The sequence below is a fragment of the Thermobia domestica genome, chromosome 2 (assembly GCF_964235325.1).
Source record: "Thermobia domestica chromosome 2, izTheDome1.hap1.1, whole genome shotgun sequence".
Lineage (NCBI taxonomy): Eukaryota > Metazoa > Arthropoda > Insecta > Zygentoma > Lepismatidae > Thermobia > Thermobia domestica.
This window is the reverse complement of record NC_137455.1, coordinates 347,811,766-347,833,754: the sequence shown is the minus strand read 5'-3', so window position 1 is coordinate 347,833,754 and position 21,989 is coordinate 347,811,766. Positions and strand designations below refer to the sequence as shown.

Sequence of the window (21,989 nt, the reverse complement as noted above, 5' to 3'; positions counted from 1 at the left end):
ACTGACTTCTATCCTTAGCCAACTGGATCCAGTTTTTACTTTGTATTCCAATTTCTGCGAGATCCATCTTAATATTGTCCTCCCATCTGCCCCTAGGTTTTCCTAATGGACGTTTTCCGATTGGATCCAGTTAAAACTTTGAAAGCGTTCCTACCATCTTCCATTCTGGCTGCATGACCTGCCCACCTGAGCTTCCTAGACTTGATAACCGTAACGATGTTTAGTAAACCGTATAAATTATGCAGTTCTTCGTTATGAGGTTTCCCCTATTCCCGTTCCTCTTGTGTCCGAATATTCGTCTCAGGATTTTATTTTCAAATACTTTCAGTCTGCGTTCTTCCCTCATCACAAGCGACCATGTTTCACGGCCATACAGAACAACAGGCATGATTATCGTTTTATATATTTTAAGCTTTAAATTCCTCGACAGAATTCGCGACGACAAAATATTTTGAACTGAATAATAACACGAATGTCCTTATTTCAGTCGACATTTAATTTCTTTGTGATTTTGACTTGGTAATATTGATCCTAGATATTTGAAAGTATCCACTTTGTCGAAAGTATTATTTGATATTTTAACGCATCCACAATTTCCGTATTACGATCCCGGTGATCTTCCATGTATTTACTTCTAAACCAATGTCGCTGCAAGCGTTTAGTAAGGCCTATGCATTTGTTTCTATTGTTCTCTTATCATCCCCTATTAAATTTACATCATCAGCATACGCCATAACCTGGTGAATACCATTCAGCTCTAGGGCCTGGTTGCTATCTTTAATTTTCCTTATAACGTACTCCGGAACAATGCTGAATAATAATGGCGGTAACGCATCTCCTTGTTTCAGACCATTCTCGACGTTGAAGCTCATGGACAAGAATTTTTCTATTCGTACTTTACTCTGGGATTCATTTAAACACTTTTTAATTAATCTAAGTAGCTTTTTCGGTATTCCGAATTCTGTAAGAATTGTACAATACTTCCGTCCTATCCGAGTCGTAAACCTTTTTAAAACCAATAAACAGCTGATATACTGGATAATATATTCCAATTTCTTTTCAAGTATTTATCGAATAGTAAATATCTGGTCGATAGTTGATCGATTTCCCCAAATCCACACTGATAATCTCCAATAATTTCATCTGCGTATGGAATCAATCTTGTTAATATAATGTTCAGAGAAATGCCTCGCTAATTATTACAATAAGTTTTGTCGCCTTTCTTGTGAATTGAAACAGTGATTCCTTTTTTTTTTTTTTTTTAAACAAAAAAGTTGAATTGCTGTCGTTAAAAATTCAGAAACCTTCAGGACTGGGTAAACCGTGATGGTGGTTATAAGCCTAGGAAACCACACAATCAGATGAACGGTCTATTACGCATATGATCCACCAACAGAAAATTCGGTACTTGCCAGATTCTAAACAAGCTTAAGGAACAGTCAGTGCATTATAAAATTCGGAATTTTACCGATTTTACAGATCCGAAGCACCTGATAGGTGGTAACACATTATTACGTATGTAATCAATGAATGAAAAATTTGATCGAAATATCCATACAATGTATATGAAAGTTAAAACTTAAAAGTTTCAAGAATGTGCAGAACCACCCGAAATCAAGCTCTTGATGTGCAGCCTTTAAGATTATCATATAAATGTATTTCTCTCCTGTTTTATTTTATTTTGTTTCAAAAAGAGGGTGTGTGATATTTTGAAGTAAAAATACTACATACAATTTTGCTAGTTATTTGTGTATCATTTTTTTTAAATAAAAGTACTTACTTTTGTGTTTAAGACGTTAAAAAATTATTACATCTATTGGTTAATAATTAGGAATTCATAATGTAAATATGTTAAGAATTTTAAACAAATCCTTTCGAAATTCATATTTTATTTTAGGTTTTATATTATTACCTATATCCCAATAACTAAATGAGCTTTGTGCTGTAGAGAAGCGAAACAAAGTCTGCTTTATCAATTTAAAGCAAAATTTTGAAAAAAGACCAAAATTTCCCAAGCAAAAAAGCGAAGCAGAAAAAAAGTTTCTTTTTTCAAAAAAGCTTTTTTTTTAAGCCCTTGCAGAAGTGGAAAATGTGAAACAACCCGTGAGTTTTAAAGAAGCGATCCTTTGGAAAGCTTGCAACGCTAACTTTTCGTACACAGCAACACGGTGCCGCCCAATACATTTTGGGCATTTGTGGAAGTGGAAGCAGCATTTGTGGAAGTGGCTACGAACAGCGGCAGCAGACACGATTCAGACGAAAATTACAGACTTCTTCAAACGTGCTTGAACAGGTAGGAAGAACCGCAATATATACGATAGGCAACACAACAACCAATAAAATTATCTTCAGCTGTAATGTTATAATGCTGTATATTCTTTTCTAAACGTATCTGCTTATTATCAAATCCTTTGTTTTGTCTCTAATTCCGAAAAATTCATGAGTTTGTTTATAACGAAGTTCGGATATAGAGAACACATTGTAATAGTCCCTTGAAATTCGCTTTAAGTGGGCTGCACTGTAGTTACTCCTTCAGCGCCGATGCAGTTTTGATGCTAAACACATGGCATGGTGAAGAAATCCCTCATTTGGTTAACCCTGACAATTTCTAGCTACAAATTACACTTCAGTTCGCAACTAAGAAGCGTGTAACAATAAAATGATAGTTTTCTACGTAGTAAAGTAGTATGATTATGTCTGCTGAATTTAACATCGCAAGATGTATTTTTATCTGCCATCTGTCACAAAATTTGAAGACTTTGAGGAACATAAAGGCAAATTTAAACGCTAGAAAAGTTTTTCTGCTAATGACTATAAGAATTAGCCAGGTGAGAGGTTTCTTCCCCATGTCATTTGTTCAGTATCCAAACTTACCGGGACTGAAGAAAGAGTAACTAGTGCTACGAAACAGAATGCAGTATGCAAGAATTTAATGTTGTTGGATTTCCTGGTAAGGAGTACTGTTCGTTTTAAATAGCAATTAAATAGCACTTTCCTTTACTGGAAAAATACCCACATGTTTAAAATTATCATCCAAAACATCGATTTTACGTTTCTTTTACGGTGTAGCTATGACAACACTCTGACCCTGGTTCAGAGAGCTGAGGAAAATGGTCTTGAAGGTACGTGACGGCTGCAAACTCCTTGTTCATAACTGTAAATTCTTTTATTACACTCAGTACTCGGAACTTTACGCTGTACCCTACTTGCTTTCAACATAGAAAGAGAACTCGGTCCGTTTTAACCATTGTTTTCTGCGGTAGTGTACTCCACTGTTCCTGCTATCCGAAGTTAATTCGCAAATTCGACAACAACTAGAAAACCCATTAGAAATAACATCACGTTTCTGGTAACTTTTCATATTCACCACACTCAATACTTCTAGCAGTTTTGAAGCTACTGTATTCTTCATTGAATGCATTAAATGAATCAGAAAAGAGTAATATTTATTATTGATACAATCCCCTCTCCACAACGAACAAACGTCATATAAAGTAAATCAGTGGTTCAATGGTTATAACTTACAGTTTGGTCCTTCATTTTAACTACAACCAACTTCGATTGCAGACATATAGTCAAAAGTACCAGAACTTATTGCTGAAGTAGTTTTACCGGACGTTATATGCAAATTGCACTATTAAGGTATATATATATATATATATATATATATATATATATATATATAGAGAGAGAGAGAGAGAGAGAGAGAGAGAGAAAGAGAGAGGATTTAGATTTCTGGGCTTTCGGCAGCTAAGGCCATTTAGCTCGTCACGTTTAAAGGATGACATCCCTCGGCGAGCACACTATCCGGGGAAAGGGAAGGAAGGAAGCGGCCTGGGACTTATAAGTTAGGTACCACCCCGGAATTTGCCTGGTGTGAATAAGGAAAACCTCATTCAGGGTGGCAGGCCTGAAAAAGCGTTTTACACTTTTTCGACCGAGTGTCCCCACCGGGAATCGAACCCGGGACCGCTCGCACCGAAGGCGAGAGCGTTAGCGACTACGCTATGCGGGAGCACAGAGAAAGAGAGAGACGTGTGAGCATACAAATATGTCTATTTTATCTACCTGAGAAGTATCACTTTTTAACCAGGTTCAAAGAGACGTTGTAATACACGATAGAATAACTAATATACGATACAAAAAAAAAAAAAAAAAAAACTGAAATGAAATCTTTTAAGTTTTACGTCCCACAGTTATGTCGGTTAGGCTAAAGAAGACGGTGATGATGAGAAATGAATGAAATGATGGAATGAAGAAAGTGGGAGGAAACGGGAGAAACCCGAGAAAACCCACGAGCACGGTTTGTTCACCAGTGACACTGAAAAAAGCGAGTTTATAAGCCACAGTAGCTTATCGATTGTATCCATGAATATAAAATGAAAAATGTGAACAGTACACGATAGTGGATCACTAATCACCTATATTCCATGTTTCTCAGTTTGTGTACGTTTTCTGCAATTACAGATTATTTTGATCTTCACATGTCCACGCTGGGTTTCGTGGTTTTAGCCACACAAATGTTATAAATAGCTAATCGGAAGAAGATGTGCACTCAAGGTCACTCCAAGATCCGTCCGAATCATCTTTCTGAGGTCGTACTCATACCTTACAGACGGAGATCCTCCTTCGTTAACAGTACACATAGGAACGTTAATCACTAACACAGTAATATTTAAGTTAAGCACTTCCAACTCTCTTCAATAATCACAAAAAGCCGAAGTATGTCTGGAACACTAACTTTTAGAAGCAATATTTCAGGAGCTGAAAAAAGGACTACAAATTAACTGAGACATAATCGAATTAAGCCAACTAATCGAATTAAAGAGCAAGTACCAATTCTATTATGGAGAACATAAGTTTTCCAAGATCTGCACTGTAGGATTTTCAATAAATAATAATAATAATAATAATTAACTGAAGAACAGTCTTGGAGATAAACCGTCCTGGTAGTCAAAAAGCAGAGTTTTTGTCACACTTTCCAGAGATGCTCCCACAAGCTATTTAGAAAACGAAGTGGGAGAATTCGATGAAGAAATCTCACTGACTGTTTAAAATCTCTTATCAGTACTGACGGTAAAGTCGATTGCTTCTATACATGTGCAGTTTGTATATAAAGGATGCCGCCTTCTACGTGTGGTCGCTAGTGCCATAAAAAAGTCATCATCCGCGGGAACTTGTGGAAAACACCCCCGATAACTAAATGGACAACCGAACCCTCATTTCCAGCATTTGACAGCCGCTCGTCAAGTCCACGTGAACTACTTAGTTGCCACTGTTCCAAACACTATCCTTTCAGTCAGTGATTAGAAGATTGTTGTTTAACATATATAGTTTTCTTATATATATATAATACTCGATTGTAGAAAAATGTGGAGGACTAACATCTGTTTCACATTAATGATAGTATTGGGAGAGTGAGAGACAGAGACACAGTGGGTGCTGCGACATCGCAACCCCGCAAATGCTGTCAAAAGAGCGATGGTGAGAGGAAGAGATACCGTTGCAAAATCCAGCAGGGGAAGTTCAAAGAATTTACCAAACTGCCCATGTATAGAAGAAATCGACTATATAAGACAGGACCTACTGCTTTTCATGATGCGAACCATACTCGGGTTGTATCCGAAACAAGTACTTTCAACTAAGGTCAAAACCCAGGACCACGTGCACAAGTAGTCATTTTATTCACTTGTCCGAGACGCATGAAAAAATTACAGATTTAGAAAACAATTACGTACATATTGCCAAAATAAACGCCAGAATCGAACAACAGGAAACTACGATATAGAAATCTTTCAGCAGAATTCGCCAAAGCTGAGATTACGCCAGTCTTTTCAACAAGGAAAGCAATCACAGGAAATGAACATGGCGACATCCAAATGGAAGAACAAGCAACACTGATTTCATCATGTCACAAACAGATAATATGTAATTGAAGGCAGCATTGTTCTGAACAGATTCAATGCAGATAAGTGGCACTGAAAGGTATAAGAAGAATCTTAAGACCAAACTAAAGAAGAAAGAAGTCCGTAAAATCAGAAACATGTAGTCAGGATCATTCTTGAAGCGCATAGCAACATACTTCCACTACCTTAAGAAACCGTTTTACAGCACTAGAGGTAGATACAGACACCAGAAACATCTATTAATTTTTTATGGATATATAAGAAAATATTATAAGTTAAAAAAGGCAGCTGAAAATCGAGAAACGTGGAAGAAACTACAGCCCGAATCTCAAAAAAAAGTCCCAGGACGTGCCAACAAGCAGAATATTTACTAATAATAGTAACAAAACAGCTATACAGTATGAAAGCACTACGAAGAAGAAGAATGAAAACAGAAACACGATCAACAGCACTGCATCACCTAATATATAGAATATATAACACGTAGAACATAACAAGATAATACGGAAATATTAAAAAAAAAAAAAAAAAAAAAAAAGTCACAAAAATAACTGAAGAAATCATCCATGTGTCTTAAAATCATGAAGCAGAGTCCAAGTATTATGTGTAAACATAAATACTAAAGAAACTACATGTCAGAATTACAAAAGTGATAAGACAAAAACTGAAAGAAAGGGGCGACTGAAAGATGACGAGCTTTCTCGTGCCGCAACAAGAGGTTGCATTCACTATAGAATATGAAGCATGGGAAAGCAGAAAAATAGTATGCTAGTTTTAGCATCCATTATAACAAAAGTGAATTTGGAAATATCCCTAAAGCATTATGTTTCAATGAATGTATTTTACCTGTTTTGATACATGGATCGAGACAGGGTCTCTATCAAAATTAATCCCGACCTGTAGATTACACTATGACGCATAGAAGAAGTTACATATTAAAATGCTAGGTTTACATACTTGTGGTCAATTCCTTTTGACAATGAGATCTCGGAAACTACAAGCTCTAGAAACGTAGTCTTCGCTTGTCTATTTTCAATTTTATGTACACCTGCCAGTTCTCACTCATTTTTTTAAAAGTGCCTTCATTGTTCTACGGTATTCAACATTTTACGGATCGTTTTGAGCCCATACGATTAACATTGTCACTAGGGCGAATCTAGAGTTCATATTCTTGTTAAGAACCAGTAGAGGAGTTAGGTATGGTGGGCTGATGGACATTGCAGGCGCTTTGTTTAAACATATTGCATGTTGGCAACTTCAAAGACCTCAAGAGCGGGAATGAGGCATATTCGGACGGATATGGATTTATAAGGGGAAAAAAATCTTCTGTCATTCCTCCAAGTTTGCAACGAACTTAACTTAACATCTATACATTAAAATGCTAGGTTTATACGCTTGTCTATAGCAATTCACTCTTGTTGTATGTGGTCCTGCTCTTCACTTGTGTGTGTAAACGGACATCTTAGATATAGCGAAGAAATGGGAAGGAGATTCATGGTCATATCAGAATGATGCGCTGAGTAGACAGGGTAGTTCAGCTAGTACATACTAAAATAATCAACGAAAATAGAAGAATGACATGAATCAGAAAGATGATGGACATAGTACACATTATCATGAAAATACACTATTATCGTGGCACGATGTAAAAAAATAATGATGGGGAAAATGCTTCTATGTTAATACTAAGAGCGAGAGCGAGAGAGAGAGAGACTGACTTAGGAAAACCTCTCATACAAGATGATGTGACAAAGTCAAGAGACGTAATATAGAAAAGAATTGGCCAAAATAAGGATTAAAAAAAACATTAAACTAGCAGTGGACTGAAAATGGCTATTGTTATTGATGTATTATTTAATACTGTCCACCTAGTGGGTCATATAAAACCATCAAACTAAAAAAAACGAATACTGAAACTGATTTTAGTCTGTGGCTGTATACAACAAAATATGTACCGAATATATGCACACTATTGAGCGAAGAAGCATAACCTTAAGCCAGGATGCCAATATAACAACAAATGTGCAGTACAAAGGAAGTAGATAACTTCACACTCCTTTGAAATTTTCATTAAGAAATGTGTTCTTACCTCTTTCTGCTCCTTCTCCCTTCTCCGCCTCTCCTTCTCCTCTCGGATCGCCTGAAGCTTCTCCTTTTTCCTTTGTAACTCTGCTTTTCGGTCAGACATGATTATAAACTTAATGGCACAGATTCAAATAGTAACAAATCTGAAATAAAAAAATCATAGAACTTTTAGTCTTCCTAAAATCTGTCTTATAATCTAACGAAATATGTTTACAAATGTAACCATTCTACCCACAACAAGTTTTTTAAATATATATATATATATATATATATATATATATATATATATATATATATATATATATATATATATACAGAGAAAGAGAGAGGGTATTTCAAAACAACACCGACAACTTTTGGGAGATGATTCCTGACACCAAGATAAGACAAAAAGTATAGATCCACCTAGGTGCACAAATGCTTCCTTTCAGAGTTATAAGCTGCCGAAAACATGAAAAAATGAACTTTAAAGAGACGTAACTCTAAAACTATGAAACCTACCGTAGTTGGGTCAAGATTTTACTTGGGAATTAATATGTGCCCTATCCAAATATTCTAGTTTTACAATCCTGCGTTACTTTTGCAACAATTTTTATAGAGATAGTTGGTGAGTACTTCAAATTATATGCCCGTAAGCAAACTTCCTATATAAAAATTGTTGCATGATTATTTAGGATTCTGAAACATGTATTTTTGGATAGCGCACATGTTAGTTCCTAAGTAAAGTCTTGACCCGACTACGGTAGGTCGCATAGTTTTGGAGCGATGAACCTTTAAAGTTCATTTTTTCATGTTGTACTCTTTTTGTCTTATCTTGATGTCAGGAATCACGTCTCAAACCTTGTCAGTTTTGTTTTGAAGCACCCTGTATATATATATATACAAGGGCGGACCTAAGGGGAGGGCTAAGGGGCTATAGCCCCCCCCCCTTGACGCACAGGTTTACACTAGATAAAATGAGCTTCAATTCTGCTTTACACTGGATAAAACGGCAAATTATGGTTTAGCCCCTCCCTTGATCATATCCTGGATCCGCCACTGTAAACGACTTTAGAAATTTTTACACCAACCTAGATTAGCGCGTGCTACAGCGTGTGTGTTTTACAATAAAGACAGTTTCCAGGTCACGAATTTCGGTTCAGAAATCGTGGTATTCGGAGCCAATACAGTAACCACGATCAGTTGGACGTGTGAAATTTGAAGGGCCATACTCTTTTGTATGGGCTACAGCGCCAGCGAATTTTACAACTAACCATGTTGTAAGTTCTCGATCAGTCAGTGTAATAAACTTTGGAATAATACTGTACTCCATTCCAGATTTATTTGTCGGTGTCAGGATATAAGGTTCTGTGAGGTTACAAGTACTATCAACGGAACAATATTACCTTCTGAAAATACTTTTTTTTGAGGAGGGAGGGGGGTAATTGAACAAAATGCTGATCATCTCAGCAGACTTGCCAAATTTCTGAAGTTTCAAACCGGAACATTGTTAATGCCAATATTTTATCAAAAACTTTCGTGATAAATTCTCAACTCAACAAGACATATACAGAATGAAAATTTCTATGTAATATAACATTAATACTAATATACCACTCAGAATTCAAACAAAATTACACTGTATAAATTTTGCATATTCAAATAAATTTACCTGCATATTCACAAAGACACTGTTTTGATTTGTAGTACGAAATAATAATAATATGCAGAAGTCAGTGGGACAGTGAGATATTTTAGTCTCAAAATTTGCTGTGCAGTAGTCAGATTTGGTGTTCTAGTTTCCCAAGCACTTTAATTTCTCCCAAGACTTGTTTCTGCTGAAGACAAAATTTAACAACTACTTTAACATCCGCAAAACGAGGAGGAAAGAATGAAGTACTACACATTATTCAAGCTTATACTTTTCACTTGAATGAACCTTTCTCGAAAAGCACTTATTGTTGTTTATTTTATCAAAGAATTCACTGCAAGTCATTGCAAAGTCATTTTGCAGAGCATTAGTCCTTTCATTTTTGACTTTTCCATTAAACTTCTCTATAGAAAATTCGCTAGAAGTTGTTAAACAACTTTGCGACAAGAAACTAAATTTCTCCGTCTGACCGGGACAATTCCTTAAAACTTGGACGTATGGCAAGCCTACGGAAATGTAAAGTGGAAAGTAAGAGGGGAGTTGCATCTCAGATAAATGTCGTGAAATGGGGCAAATTTTTAGTGCTATCCCATTTCTGGGGACAATAATTTGTAAAATGAACGCAAGAAATGTATTACTTGATTTCCCAACAGGACTATACAAGTATTGAAAATATGCCTGGATGCTATATCTTACATGTATCATAATGTAGAAATAAGAAACAGAAGGTGTACTCTTTACCACATAGACAAGATGTAGTGAATTGCTATGTCGAGGCAGTGTACAAACAGATCGTACACGTGTCGCAAAGCTGTACGACACAATAGGGATTATGTGATATTAAGTGTTTTTCCATTCTTCTCGTTTATGCGTATACTCAACGTCGCTGACGCGCCTGGTTCCTACGGAGGCATCCCTTGCTACTGCTCGGGCCCTCTGCTGCGTTTCTGCCCTTACTCGGTTAGATACCATTCGTGTTTTTTAGAAGCCCTAGCACAAATTGCTTTGTGTTTTATGCACTGTCCTTTTTATGTCATACTTCTACACAATGTATTTGTGCTCAGCATGCAACAAGGAAGGATGACATAGTACACCAATTTTTAGTTACATTTTCGGAGCTATATCCTCCATCGCAGTGAGGTAAGGATGCGTACTTCGCTGGGTTGGCTTGTTTAAACCAGCTGTTAAAAAAAATGGTTTAAACCAGAAAACGAAATATGTTCGTAAAAGTTTAAGTGTTCGTAAAATCTTGAGGAACACACATTTGTGGTTATCACGTTTCACTCTCGTGTATTGTTCGTATTGTATGCAGACCTAAATTCCCCATTCATTACTAAAGCAAACTTTTTTTTTTTTTTGATTTTATGAATATGTCTTTTGTGATTTTTTTCATCGTTTATTATTATTCTTATGCAACTGCAATCAAAGAAAAATCTAAATATTGTTTCGTTTTAATCATGTTTATTATTAAAAAAAAAAAACATTGAAATGTCATAATTTTTTTGGGGGAGGGGGTCATACAAACCCCACGAGACGCATTTATGGAAATCAAAAGTATCTTTGGTATCTATTTATGTATAAATAGGATAGAGCCAAAGTGGACTCAAATAATTCATATCTTTAGTCCTTTTCTTACTGATATGCTAATTAAGTCGTTGTATTTCTTTAACTTGGACTAATAAAAGTCGTAGTAAACTAACTTGGACTAAATTATTTCTTGTGTACACTGGAGTATTTTGAAATTGTCTATATGTAATTTTGTATAATGATTTCATTTGCGCAACTGTTAATCTTTTTGTCCTTCTGAAATGACTCTTGACAATTATATTAACATGGAAAGATCAATACAACGTATTTTTATCAGGGTCCTTCGTGAGTGAGTCGGCAGACGTATAGCATTTGTGGCCCATTAGTCCCGGTTTCGAGTTCAAATAGAGTACAATTTCTCTCTGATGTAAGCCGAGAAGGGGTTTGGATTCCGCTTTAAGCTTATGTAAACCCTTTCAGCATAACCTGGTAACTGCATAACAACACCAAAGCGAAACAAACTTATTTCTATCCATATGTGATATAAATACATACAGCAAATTATTTAAACAAAAAAAAAAAAAAAAAAATGGTCTAAACCAAGAAACCGGGTTTTTTTGTTTTTTTTTCAATAAGAAACATGGTTTTTGCCAACCCTGGTACTTCGGAACACTTAACAGTTCTTAACTAACTTTGCACAACTGTATAGATGCTTACGGGGATAGGAAAGGAAGCATGAAAGTAAGAAATATTTATTCACAGTGAACGCCAGAAATGAAACTGGACTAACTGTTGATAAAATAGATTAAAATAACAACAGATTAGTAAATGAAAATGAAACTAAATGTCAGTTTAACGTCCTACGTTTATTCCCGTTAGGCTAAAGGAGTCGACTGATTAAGTGAATGATGCAAAAATCAGTGGAATGAGAATGTGGGAGGGAACGGAAGCACCCCAAGAAAGCCCAACGACACGATGTTAACAGATAAATAGCAATACAACATTGAGAACAAGTTTACGTGTCTTTTCCGGACCCGCTATCTGCGGAAGATGTCTTCTGCTTACGCGGCTAACACACATATTGCTCCTTACAACTCCCTCCCTGTTCTAACGACGCACAGCAAGTGTCACTGCACATCCCACGATCTTATTGATCCACGGCCTACTGCATAATAACTTCTTCCAATTTTTCGAATATGGATTTTTTAATGCAAATGCGCATTTTAATATTACATCCTACCCACATAGTACATGCATGCTCCGAATACTAAAGATAATTTAGCACATATTACGATATATAGTAAGATTTTCCCTAAATCTACATATATCCATTGGCACGTAATTGCCCAACTCCATTCTCCTTCCTACTTTCATCATACGATTTTTCTTAACATAAATTAAGTAATATAGAATATAGACAACTTAACACTGGACATATTAATGATAAAATCATACATTACCTATTCAAATGTAGAATATACACATAAATCACAATATTTTTTCAACACATCACGTCACCGACATTTTCTTCGGACACCTACAGGAATTGATAGTGTTGCCAGGATCACATCGAATAAAGATTAATAGAATACCCTACATACAAAGCATCAAAGATGGATACTTTAGTTTAGAGCCAATGTGAATGGTCAAAATAGTAAGGATTATTGACTAAAAGTAGAGTTTACTTCCTTCATTACTGCTTCTTAGGTAATACGATTAAATAAAATTATACAACAAAAAGAAAAAGTATACATTCAAAACATATTTAATGAGGGTCAATTAAAGTTAAATTAGTCTTTTTGGATCCTCTGTAATAAAAAAAGAGTATAATAATAATAATAATAATAATAATAATAATAATAATAATAATAATAATAATAATAATAATAATAATAATAATAATAATAATAATAAGGTGCGCAAAATGTACGGCAAAATTTGGGGAAGTCTTTAATGTGCCCATTTTATGAAGAGAACAGTCTAACGAACCCCTGCGGGGCTTTTAACCCGTTCCTACTCCTACTGCTACCCCTACCCCTACTCCTATTACTACTTATACTATGGATCCGTATAGTAAACTGCACGAATAATAATAATAATAATAATAATAATAATAATAATAATAATAATAATAATAATAATAATAAAGTTCACGTCAAGTTTAGCTAGTTTGAAAGATTAGTTGAAAAATTATACTTCTTTCACCACTTGTAACCATATTTGAGGAGCACATATTTTTTGGCCTTCAAAAGATTGCTGGGTAACATGACAATACCCCACTTGACATACAGAAGTTCAAAAGAAGTAATTGTGGAAAAATTATATTTTTTCCCGATTGGCGGATAAATACAGCGTACAGACATATGTCATAAAAACTACAATACAAGAAATGCAAAACAACCTGCGCTAGATGGGCACTCAAAACAAAACCTATGCTATCTGACCGAGGTAGGGCGAAACTTGCGGGCCCGCGTGGTAGTTCGGAGGCAACATGCGTGTCAGTGACTGTAGCAGGAACGTCATTTAGCTGGGGCAGGAGGGAGAAATTGCCCCCCCAAGACTTTGAGGAGCACATATACTTTAATCAATTGTATACTAATGTACTAGTACAAAACATGAAAGTCTTATGTTGGTGGTGCTCTTACCTCCCCCCAAGCGAAGTCTGAAATGACGCCCCTGGACTGTAGGTATGTGCATAAGGAAAAATAGTGATGATACGTTAGTTTTTAACAATGATACGAGTTCCTATAGCACTTGTAACAGTTTCACACTAGTGATACTACACTTGTAACCATACAATGCATTTTTTGTTCACTGTGCATGAACACACAACCGGCGGAGAATAGTATCTGATTTTTCATATGCACTAACTTATTTTAGTCATGATAGAGCACTTGCAATGATTTTACACTACTAACCCTATACTTGTAAGTATTAGATACAGTTATATTACTTACTATTTTATTCTTCCTCCTGCAGAAATATGTTATTTGTAAACATGTCTTTCCATGCAGAGTATTGAATTTTACCAATAAATTTTGCAAAACTGTGGTGGGCCTAAACTTGACCAAAATCTGTTTTAATAATAACTATAGTAAATGATTTACTGATATTTAAGAATTGTAAATGCCGAAATCAGACAATTAGATTTTCTGTTATAGTACCAATCAACTAAGTAGCAAATGGGCAGTTTTACGTACACGACCTGCTAACTATGGTTCGGTACCACTTTAACAGAAGACGACCGGATCCCGATGTTGAGTGAAAATTGAATAGTGTATGTCAGGAAGAAGTAAATTATGTTGCGATATTCATGTTTATGAAACAAAATATTATTCCGAAATAGTTGTTGGACCTACACAGTAATACTATACGTTTATTCATATTCAACACAATGGTAAGACTTATCTTTTGGTTATAATATCTTCGTGCCCTACTTGGCCCACTCCCATGTGCTATATTTATAAATAACCTGGTAATAGTATACAACAGTGAGTCCTCGCTAAATGATGAGGCACTCTCGTATACTATATCCAAATATTATACTCCTGAATGAAAAAGTGTTTTTTAAGCGTAATACTAGTGTGATTCATAAACTGATGTCACAAAATTTTACTTGTACTATGGTAATTCATTTTTAATTGTATTCCCATTCATATTTACCTGAAATAGGGTGACCAGATTTTTTAAAATCCAAAAGAGTATATCCAAAAAAAAAGACTAAGTATAAAGACAAGATGAATTACAGTATTTTATCTAATGCGCATGCAAATGAGTTAAATACTTCACCATCATTCATATTTCTGCGACGATCTTGCTTTCTTGAGTAAGTTAATGTCATCATTTATTGCCAGTCTGAACTCTTCACAGGTCATGTTTATATTGGACTTCACTTTTATCACTTGTTCCAGTGTCGACACTGTGAGTTGACTTTTTTCCTCGCTCCAGTAAGTGTTAATAGCACTAAAGAGCCTCTCACAATCAACAATAGTGCCCGGTAAAGTAAACAAGAATTGCACGAGTGGCACAATCACTTTTAAATTTGACCCAGCCCGCACTAAATCTTTGGACACTATTTTCAATTTGCCCATCATTGTCTCTCTTTTCTCTCCCCATTGTTCAAGGTGTTCTTTAACACATCTGAATATTGCACAGTAAATGTCAAAAATATCATTATCCCTGAATTCCAACGAACTGTCTACATGTTTTACCTGCTCATAGAAATTTGCAAACGACTCCTGAAATTCTTCATAGGTATCTGATGTGTCAAGTAGTAAATATTTCATCTTGTTTACTTCTCCGAAAAAAACGTTGTGACCACATCTCTAAGTATGTTATCACTTCAAAGTAAAACCTTCTTGACACTGAGTAGGCATATTCCTCTTTTATATTCCCTTCTTTTACAAGTTTCGTAAGTAAATTTCTAGCAGAAAACGGAAAAAAGTTTTGTTCAATTATATCTTTGTATTTCCTCAGAAGTTCAAAATATTCAACACAAACTTCAGTCGCTGTTATATCCTCCCTTTCAATTTTTGTAATTGTTTCAGTGAACAAGATAAGTTGAGCATGCAGGAAATACAGCCACAACTCACTTTTTTCGTCTCGAAAGAAATTGACTATAGCTATTGGAGCATTTTCATCACTCAAAAAGTACTTCTTAAGTGGTTCATACTGACGTATAATTTTTTCTACACACGGAAGCAGAGACAAGAATCTCGTCTTTGAGTGATACAAAAGACCCCCATGACAGCCAATGAACTCACAAAAGTTTTTCAAATTTTCTGTCCTTACAGTAAAAATACTGATAAACAGGGTGGATTGATTTAAATCAGTCTGATTTAAATCACGATTTTAATCAAGATTTAAATCACTTGATTTTTTTAAATAAAAATCGTTGATTTAAATCAAATTCCGAAATGAATTAATTTAAAGTGAAAGTAAGTAAAATCCCATTTCTCTTCTGTTATTTCGATTATGAAAGATAATGGTCATACTGCAATGAGATTCAAATGTATGTAAGCACAGTATGAAAACGAGTATTATGTAGGGAACGATCAGGGAAAATCCCGTTCGAACGGGTTACGGGTGAACCCTGCTTTCTTCTCTTTGTAACACAGGGTTTTAAAATTTCTATTTCAACGAGGAAATCACCATGGACATTTAAGATGAAAATTCTTTTGTGTCCACGTCTATTTGTTTCCAGATAATAGGGGCGTATTTAGAGGGGTCCGATCCCCTCTCCGAAACAAAAAATAAAAATTGATTTTAAAATTTTGGGCGAAATTTATGTACTAAATACATAGAAGTTCCTCGGGATCGTAATACGACAAATTTTGGATGCGTTAAAATATCGAATAATACTTTTGATAAAGTGGATACTTGACCCCATTGCAGAACATGCCGCGATCTGCGATGAAATCGCAGAAAATTTGCCGCGCCTGTGCAGAAAAATTGTCAGACGAAATAAAATAGCCAACAGAAAAGTATAAAAACGTGCCTGCTATGTATAGATGTATTAAATGCACGGACAACTCGCATTTGAACTGTTTTTGACGTCACATAAAGCATATTTTTAACAATCACAAGTGTTTCTTCTGCTGAAACTGATCATCTTGATTTTTTTTTTTTTTATTTTGGAATTCCTGCAGAAAATTTTTGACTTACAAAAGCTCATCGCATAAAGACAAAGAAAGTTCTGCCATCGGCTAATATAGGATCAGAAGACGATATTCACGAAAAAATTAAATATCGACTAAAAGCAGGGAATTCGTGTTATTATTCAGTTCAAAATCTCTTATCGTCGCGAATTGTGTCGAGGAATTTGAAGCTTTAAAATATATAAAACGATAATTATGCCTGTTGTGCTGTATGGTTGTGAAACATGGTCGCTTACGCTGAGGGAAGAACGCAGACTGAAAGTATTTGAGAATAAAATCCTGAAACGAATACAGTAGAGCGTCGATTATCCGAAGTAATTGGGGGACATGGGTGTTCGGAAAACTGGTTTGTTCGGATAATCGAACTGTACTGTACTGTACTGCACTGTACTGGACTGTACTTCTACAGCCAGTGCCAAACCGACAGAAGTGTGCTGATTGTTGAAACACAGCGACTGGCGGCTTGGCCGGTCAGCAGCGCCTTATGAAGGCCCCATTAGAAGCAGTGTTCCGCCAGCGGTGGTTCAGTGCGGCGACTACTGTGGGAAACTTGGTTTGGGAGTGAGGGGGATGATGGACGGTAGGGTGGGAGAGTAACAGGTGCGAGCGAGTACACAGTTCGGTTAAGCGGTCGTTCGGTTGACCGACGTTCGGATAATCGACGCTCTACTGTATTCGGAACCAAAAGAAACGGAAATGAGGAATGACGAAAACTTCATGATGAGGAACTGTATAATTTATACCGTTCACCAAACATTGTTAGGGTCATCAAATCTTGGAGGCTCAGGTGGGCAGGACATGTAGCGAGAATGGAAGAAAGTAGGAACGCTTTCAAAGTTTTAACTGGAAGTCCAATCGGAAAACGACCATTAGGAAGACCTAGTGCAGATGGGAGGACAATATTAAGATGGATCTCGCAGAAATAAGAATACAAAATAGAAACTGGATTCAGTTGACTAAGGATAGAAGTCAGGAGAGCTTTTGTGAACATGGCATTGAACCTCCGGGTTCCATAGGTCATAGAGTGAGTTAGTTAATTTTAGGCGAAATTTATGTACTTTATATGTATTTCGTGCCGCTAGCTAGTTCCAATTGTTTAAAAATTTGCCCCTGCCAAATATCAGTAACTTTCGTGAAAAGAAAAGTGTCATGTTGATATGCATTGCTGCACTTTTTCCTTAATGCTTAAGAAACATTGTTTAGGATTGAAATAGGTTAACGATTGGGAATTAATTCAAAATTAAAACCCAATACTTTCACTTAAATGGCATAATTAACATTTAGTACTAATTCCTAATGTTTTTTCTTCAGTTCGCGACTTGTATTATACGAAGAAAAAGATTTGATTTAAATCAAAAAAATCGATTTAAATAAAAAAAATCAACAAAAATGATTTTTTTGAAAAAAATCATGATTTTTTTGAAAAAAATCATGATTTTTTTGAAAAAAATCATGATTTTTTTCCACCCTGCTGATAAATGGTTGTATATTTTACAAACCAAATTCTCAACATCGATCGGTATTACTCTCGAACACGCCACAGAAATTCCATTGTGAAGGATATGAGCCCCACACCCGATAGGCAAAACATTTTTTCTTCAACCTGCACTCCAGTTCGCTATGCACGTTTCCTGTTGTTTTATATTTTATGCTTCCAAAATTTACTGGTGCATTATCAGCTACAAAACCGATGACCTTATTTTCCAAACAAAACTGACGTAATGTACCCATTAATACGTTCGACACAGTTTCCGAGGTTTCATTTGATATGCTATGAATTTTTAGAAGACACGTTTTTACATTAATATCAGTATCTACTTCACAGTACCGCACTAAAACAGGCATGAGTTTGGTTGCTTTACGATTGGAAGCATCACAAGCAACAACAACGAAAGAAGCCTTTTTATCACTATTACTTAAAATATTTTCTGACCACACTCTCACCACATTTGTTAAGAAAGCCTCCGTTTTCGTTCTCGCACATGCAAATTTTTTATTCACTGTTGATTTCAAAAGTTCGCTAGTGCAGTCCATGCTTCTAAAAGAGTGGTTATGTTTAAAATTATGGTATGACCACACAAGTTCTAGTCGAATTAAATCTAACTCTTCTGAAGATTCTGTGGTGAAAAAAACTATCCAACTTACCTGCTTCGGAAGTTGATGAGCATTGAGTGTGCGACTTAGATTTTATATGTTGTTGTATATTATATTTACCATTATCTTTTATAGAGAACTCCTTCTTGCATACTGTCAGGGTTTGCCCAAGTGGGCCCAGCCCGAAAAAACCCGGTGGGTTTTTTCGGGTTGGACCCACCTGAAAAAACCCACCTTAAAACCCACATGGGTTTTTGAGCTTTTTGTTAATATATTATTGATACAACCAAGGTGATCACATTGGAAGTGATTTTTATCAGATTTTGGACTTTCCTTGGGCGAATTGAATGGTTTCCCGTTAAGGTATATAACATTCACCATAAGACCTTTATAAAGTTCTGAATGCACTGAATGAATAAAAGAAACCTTACCTTAGCTTGAGATAATTAAGTAACAAATTAATATATGGATTATGCTTATAGCCTATTTGAAGGAAAAAAATGCAATTTTATATTTTAGAAAATACTTTCCGTGAATAGTGTGCTCGCCAACTCGGCGACGCCGAGGGACGTTGTCCCTCATACGTTTGACGCGTTTAAAGCCATAGATGCCGGTATTACCAGTAAACATGTAGTGCATTAGTAAAACTATTAGTATTATTGGGTTAAGTTTAGAGTTACCCCTCCGCTTTTTATAAAAATCAGGAAAATTTACAGGAGAAATGAGGTAAGAAATAATAATTTGAATTTTTTATTTGATGTTTAGGAATATAAATTCGTCAGGAGAGTTATGTTTAATACGAGAAAAGACATATGGAAGTTAGTACTATTTGCCGGATGCGGAAGCATTCGCGGAAGGTTTCAGCAGCATGGTAGTTGTAAAATATGGCGAATATGGCGAACAGGTGTAACGGATGCGCAAAAATAATGAAGAAAACCTTTTAAATTTTTGTGAAACCCACGGAGTACTGAAGTTAAGTGAAATGTAACAATTTTTAATACTTTAAGCACTATTTTTTGTATGTTGCAAAGTCCAAGGGCAACTCTGGACTGGAGGGGCAACTCTAAACTTAAGCCGTATTATTTCTTACCTTTGATAGTAACACAAGTATTCTTCAGTAAAATTTAGTTTTCGAACAACTACAGTTTAGTGCAGTTATTTGTAGGTGCTCTTCAAATAAGCATTCTGTAGAATCAACACCAACAAAAGCGTAAAAATTCTTCAAATTTAAGAAACTCGATGCTCAGAGTTCCGAACTACGTACCGCTTACTATTTCAAGGGCTGAATTCGAACGTTCGTACTAGTGGAAGTTTCTATGTACAGTAAAGGGAGCTGCATTTTCGAGGGAGGAGGAAAAAAACACGTCCCGAAAGAAGTTCTCGGGAAATTCCCCCAATTGAACGCACAAAGCATCGGAACTGAATACTTCAACAATAAAACTATTTATTTTATGCTGGAAGATATTTAATTTCATTTAAGACATTCTGAAACATCCTAACTATATATAAAACTACATGAGCTGACATAAATTATTGAGCACTTCCTGTAGGGCTACAATGATTAAATTTGGCATGATGGTAGCTTTCCGGGACTAACCGACAGAAAAATTGCCAAAAGTGAATATTTTTAATTTTTAGGGGGTCTAAAGAGGGGATGAAAAAATTCCCCACGTTATTTAAATGGGCCTTTTTTGACCTATAATCTTATATTTTAGGTACTTAGAATTGGAATAAAAACTTAAAATTCGGTATGCTTGTACGTTTTCTTAGCAATATCTAAGTAAATCAGTAAAAATTTAAAAATCCAACTTTAGAATGGTTTTATAGGGAACTGAAATATCTTTCCCATGTTATTTATATGGAACACCTTTTACACCCCCAAATTATTGAGCACTTCCTGTAGGGCTACAATGGTTAAATTTGACATCATTGTAGCTTTTCGGGACAAACCCACAGGAAAATTGCCAAAAGTGAATATTTTTAATTTTTAGAGGGGTTCTAAAGATTGGATGAATTTCCCCATGTTATTTAAATGGGCCTTTTTTAAACTTATAATCTCATGTTTTAGGTACTTAGAATTGGAATAAAATCTTGAAGTTCGGTATGCTTGTACGTTTTCGTAAGTGTTACCTAAATGAAACATCAGGAATAAAAATTTCCAACCGTAGAGTGGTTTTATGAGGAACTGAAAAATGTTTCCCATGTTATTTATATGGGAAGTCTTCTACACCCCAAACTGTTTAGGCCCTTCCGGCATGATTAGAATGGTGAAATTTGGCATGATTATAGCATTCCAGGACTAACCGACAGGAAAATAGCCAAAAGTGAATATTTTTAATATTTTTAGGGGTCTAAAGGGTGATGAAGAAATTTCCTTGTTATTTAAATGGGCGTTTTCTTGGGATACAAAATTTTATATTTTAAATAGTTGAAATAGGAAAAGAAATGATAGAATTGTGGATTCAAGAGATGCGAGGCCGTACGCCGAACAAAGACAGTGTGTGGGGGGCGATGCCCCCGGGTGGGCAGATTCAGGAAATATGAAGAGCAAGTTCACGAAATTCACTGACGTAAAGGGCGTTTGATAAGAAATGCGAGGCCGTAGGCCGAGCAAACTCGGGGGTCTGGGGGCAGAGCCCCCAGCTAGCCAAAAGCTAGTTTATTTTATAAAATATGAAAAATATCTTTCTTAATGGTCTTAAATTAATTTTCTGGAGAGATCCCTCTTGCAACAAGTGCTCGGGAAATTCCCGTAATTGAACGCACCAGGTATCGAAAGTGAACTTCAACAATAAAAAAGATTTATTTTACGCTGTTAAATTAATATATTTGGTGTTCATATTTGGCAAACGTCACTGAGGCTTTTGGGATGATTCAATCTGCATTTGTTCGTTCGTCTGCTTGTACCACACATACTAAAGGGAATCACTTCCGGTCTTTTAAATATAAATTTTCAGAGAACAAGCACGAGAGACACTAAATTTCCTGTATAGATTTTGGCGGCATACCAACGTAAAATTTCAAAATGGTGACAATTATTTTTTTCAAAATAGCGGGTATGCACGCTACAAAGCGCAATTTTCGGTCATT

General features: G+C 35.7%; 2 protein-coding genes across 3 annotated transcripts in view; one reads left to right on the top strand and one right to left on the bottom strand.

Annotated features, from left to right (window-relative positions):
* The window catches only part of sw (cytoplasmic dynein 1 intermediate chain short wing), a 159,714-nt gene extending 146,954 nt beyond the window's left edge, over nucleotides 1-12,760 (bottom strand). For both annotated transcript variants that reach the window (XM_081749222.1, XM_081749230.1), the window contains exons 1-2: nucleotides 12,609-12,760; nucleotides 7,996-8,134 (exon numbers count right to left, since the gene is read on the bottom strand). In XM_081749222.1, coding sequence (XP_081605348.1) covers nucleotides 7,996-8,094 — 99 coding nt within the window. In that variant the 5' untranslated portion in view covers nucleotides 8,095-8,134; nucleotides 12,609-12,760. The remainder of the gene's footprint in view (nucleotides 1-7,995; nucleotides 8,135-12,608) is intronic.
* A 1,607-nt stretch (nucleotides 12,761-14,367) lies between these two features.
* emei (transmembrane protein 161-like emei) overlaps nucleotides 14,368-21,989 on the top strand; it is a 47,659-nt gene continuing 40,037 nt past the window's right edge. The window contains exon 1 of the mRNA XM_081749219.1: nucleotides 14,368-14,545. Coding sequence (XP_081605345.1) covers nucleotides 14,543-14,545 — 3 coding nt within the window. The 5' untranslated portion in view covers nucleotides 14,368-14,542. The remainder of the gene's footprint in view (nucleotides 14,546-21,989) is intronic.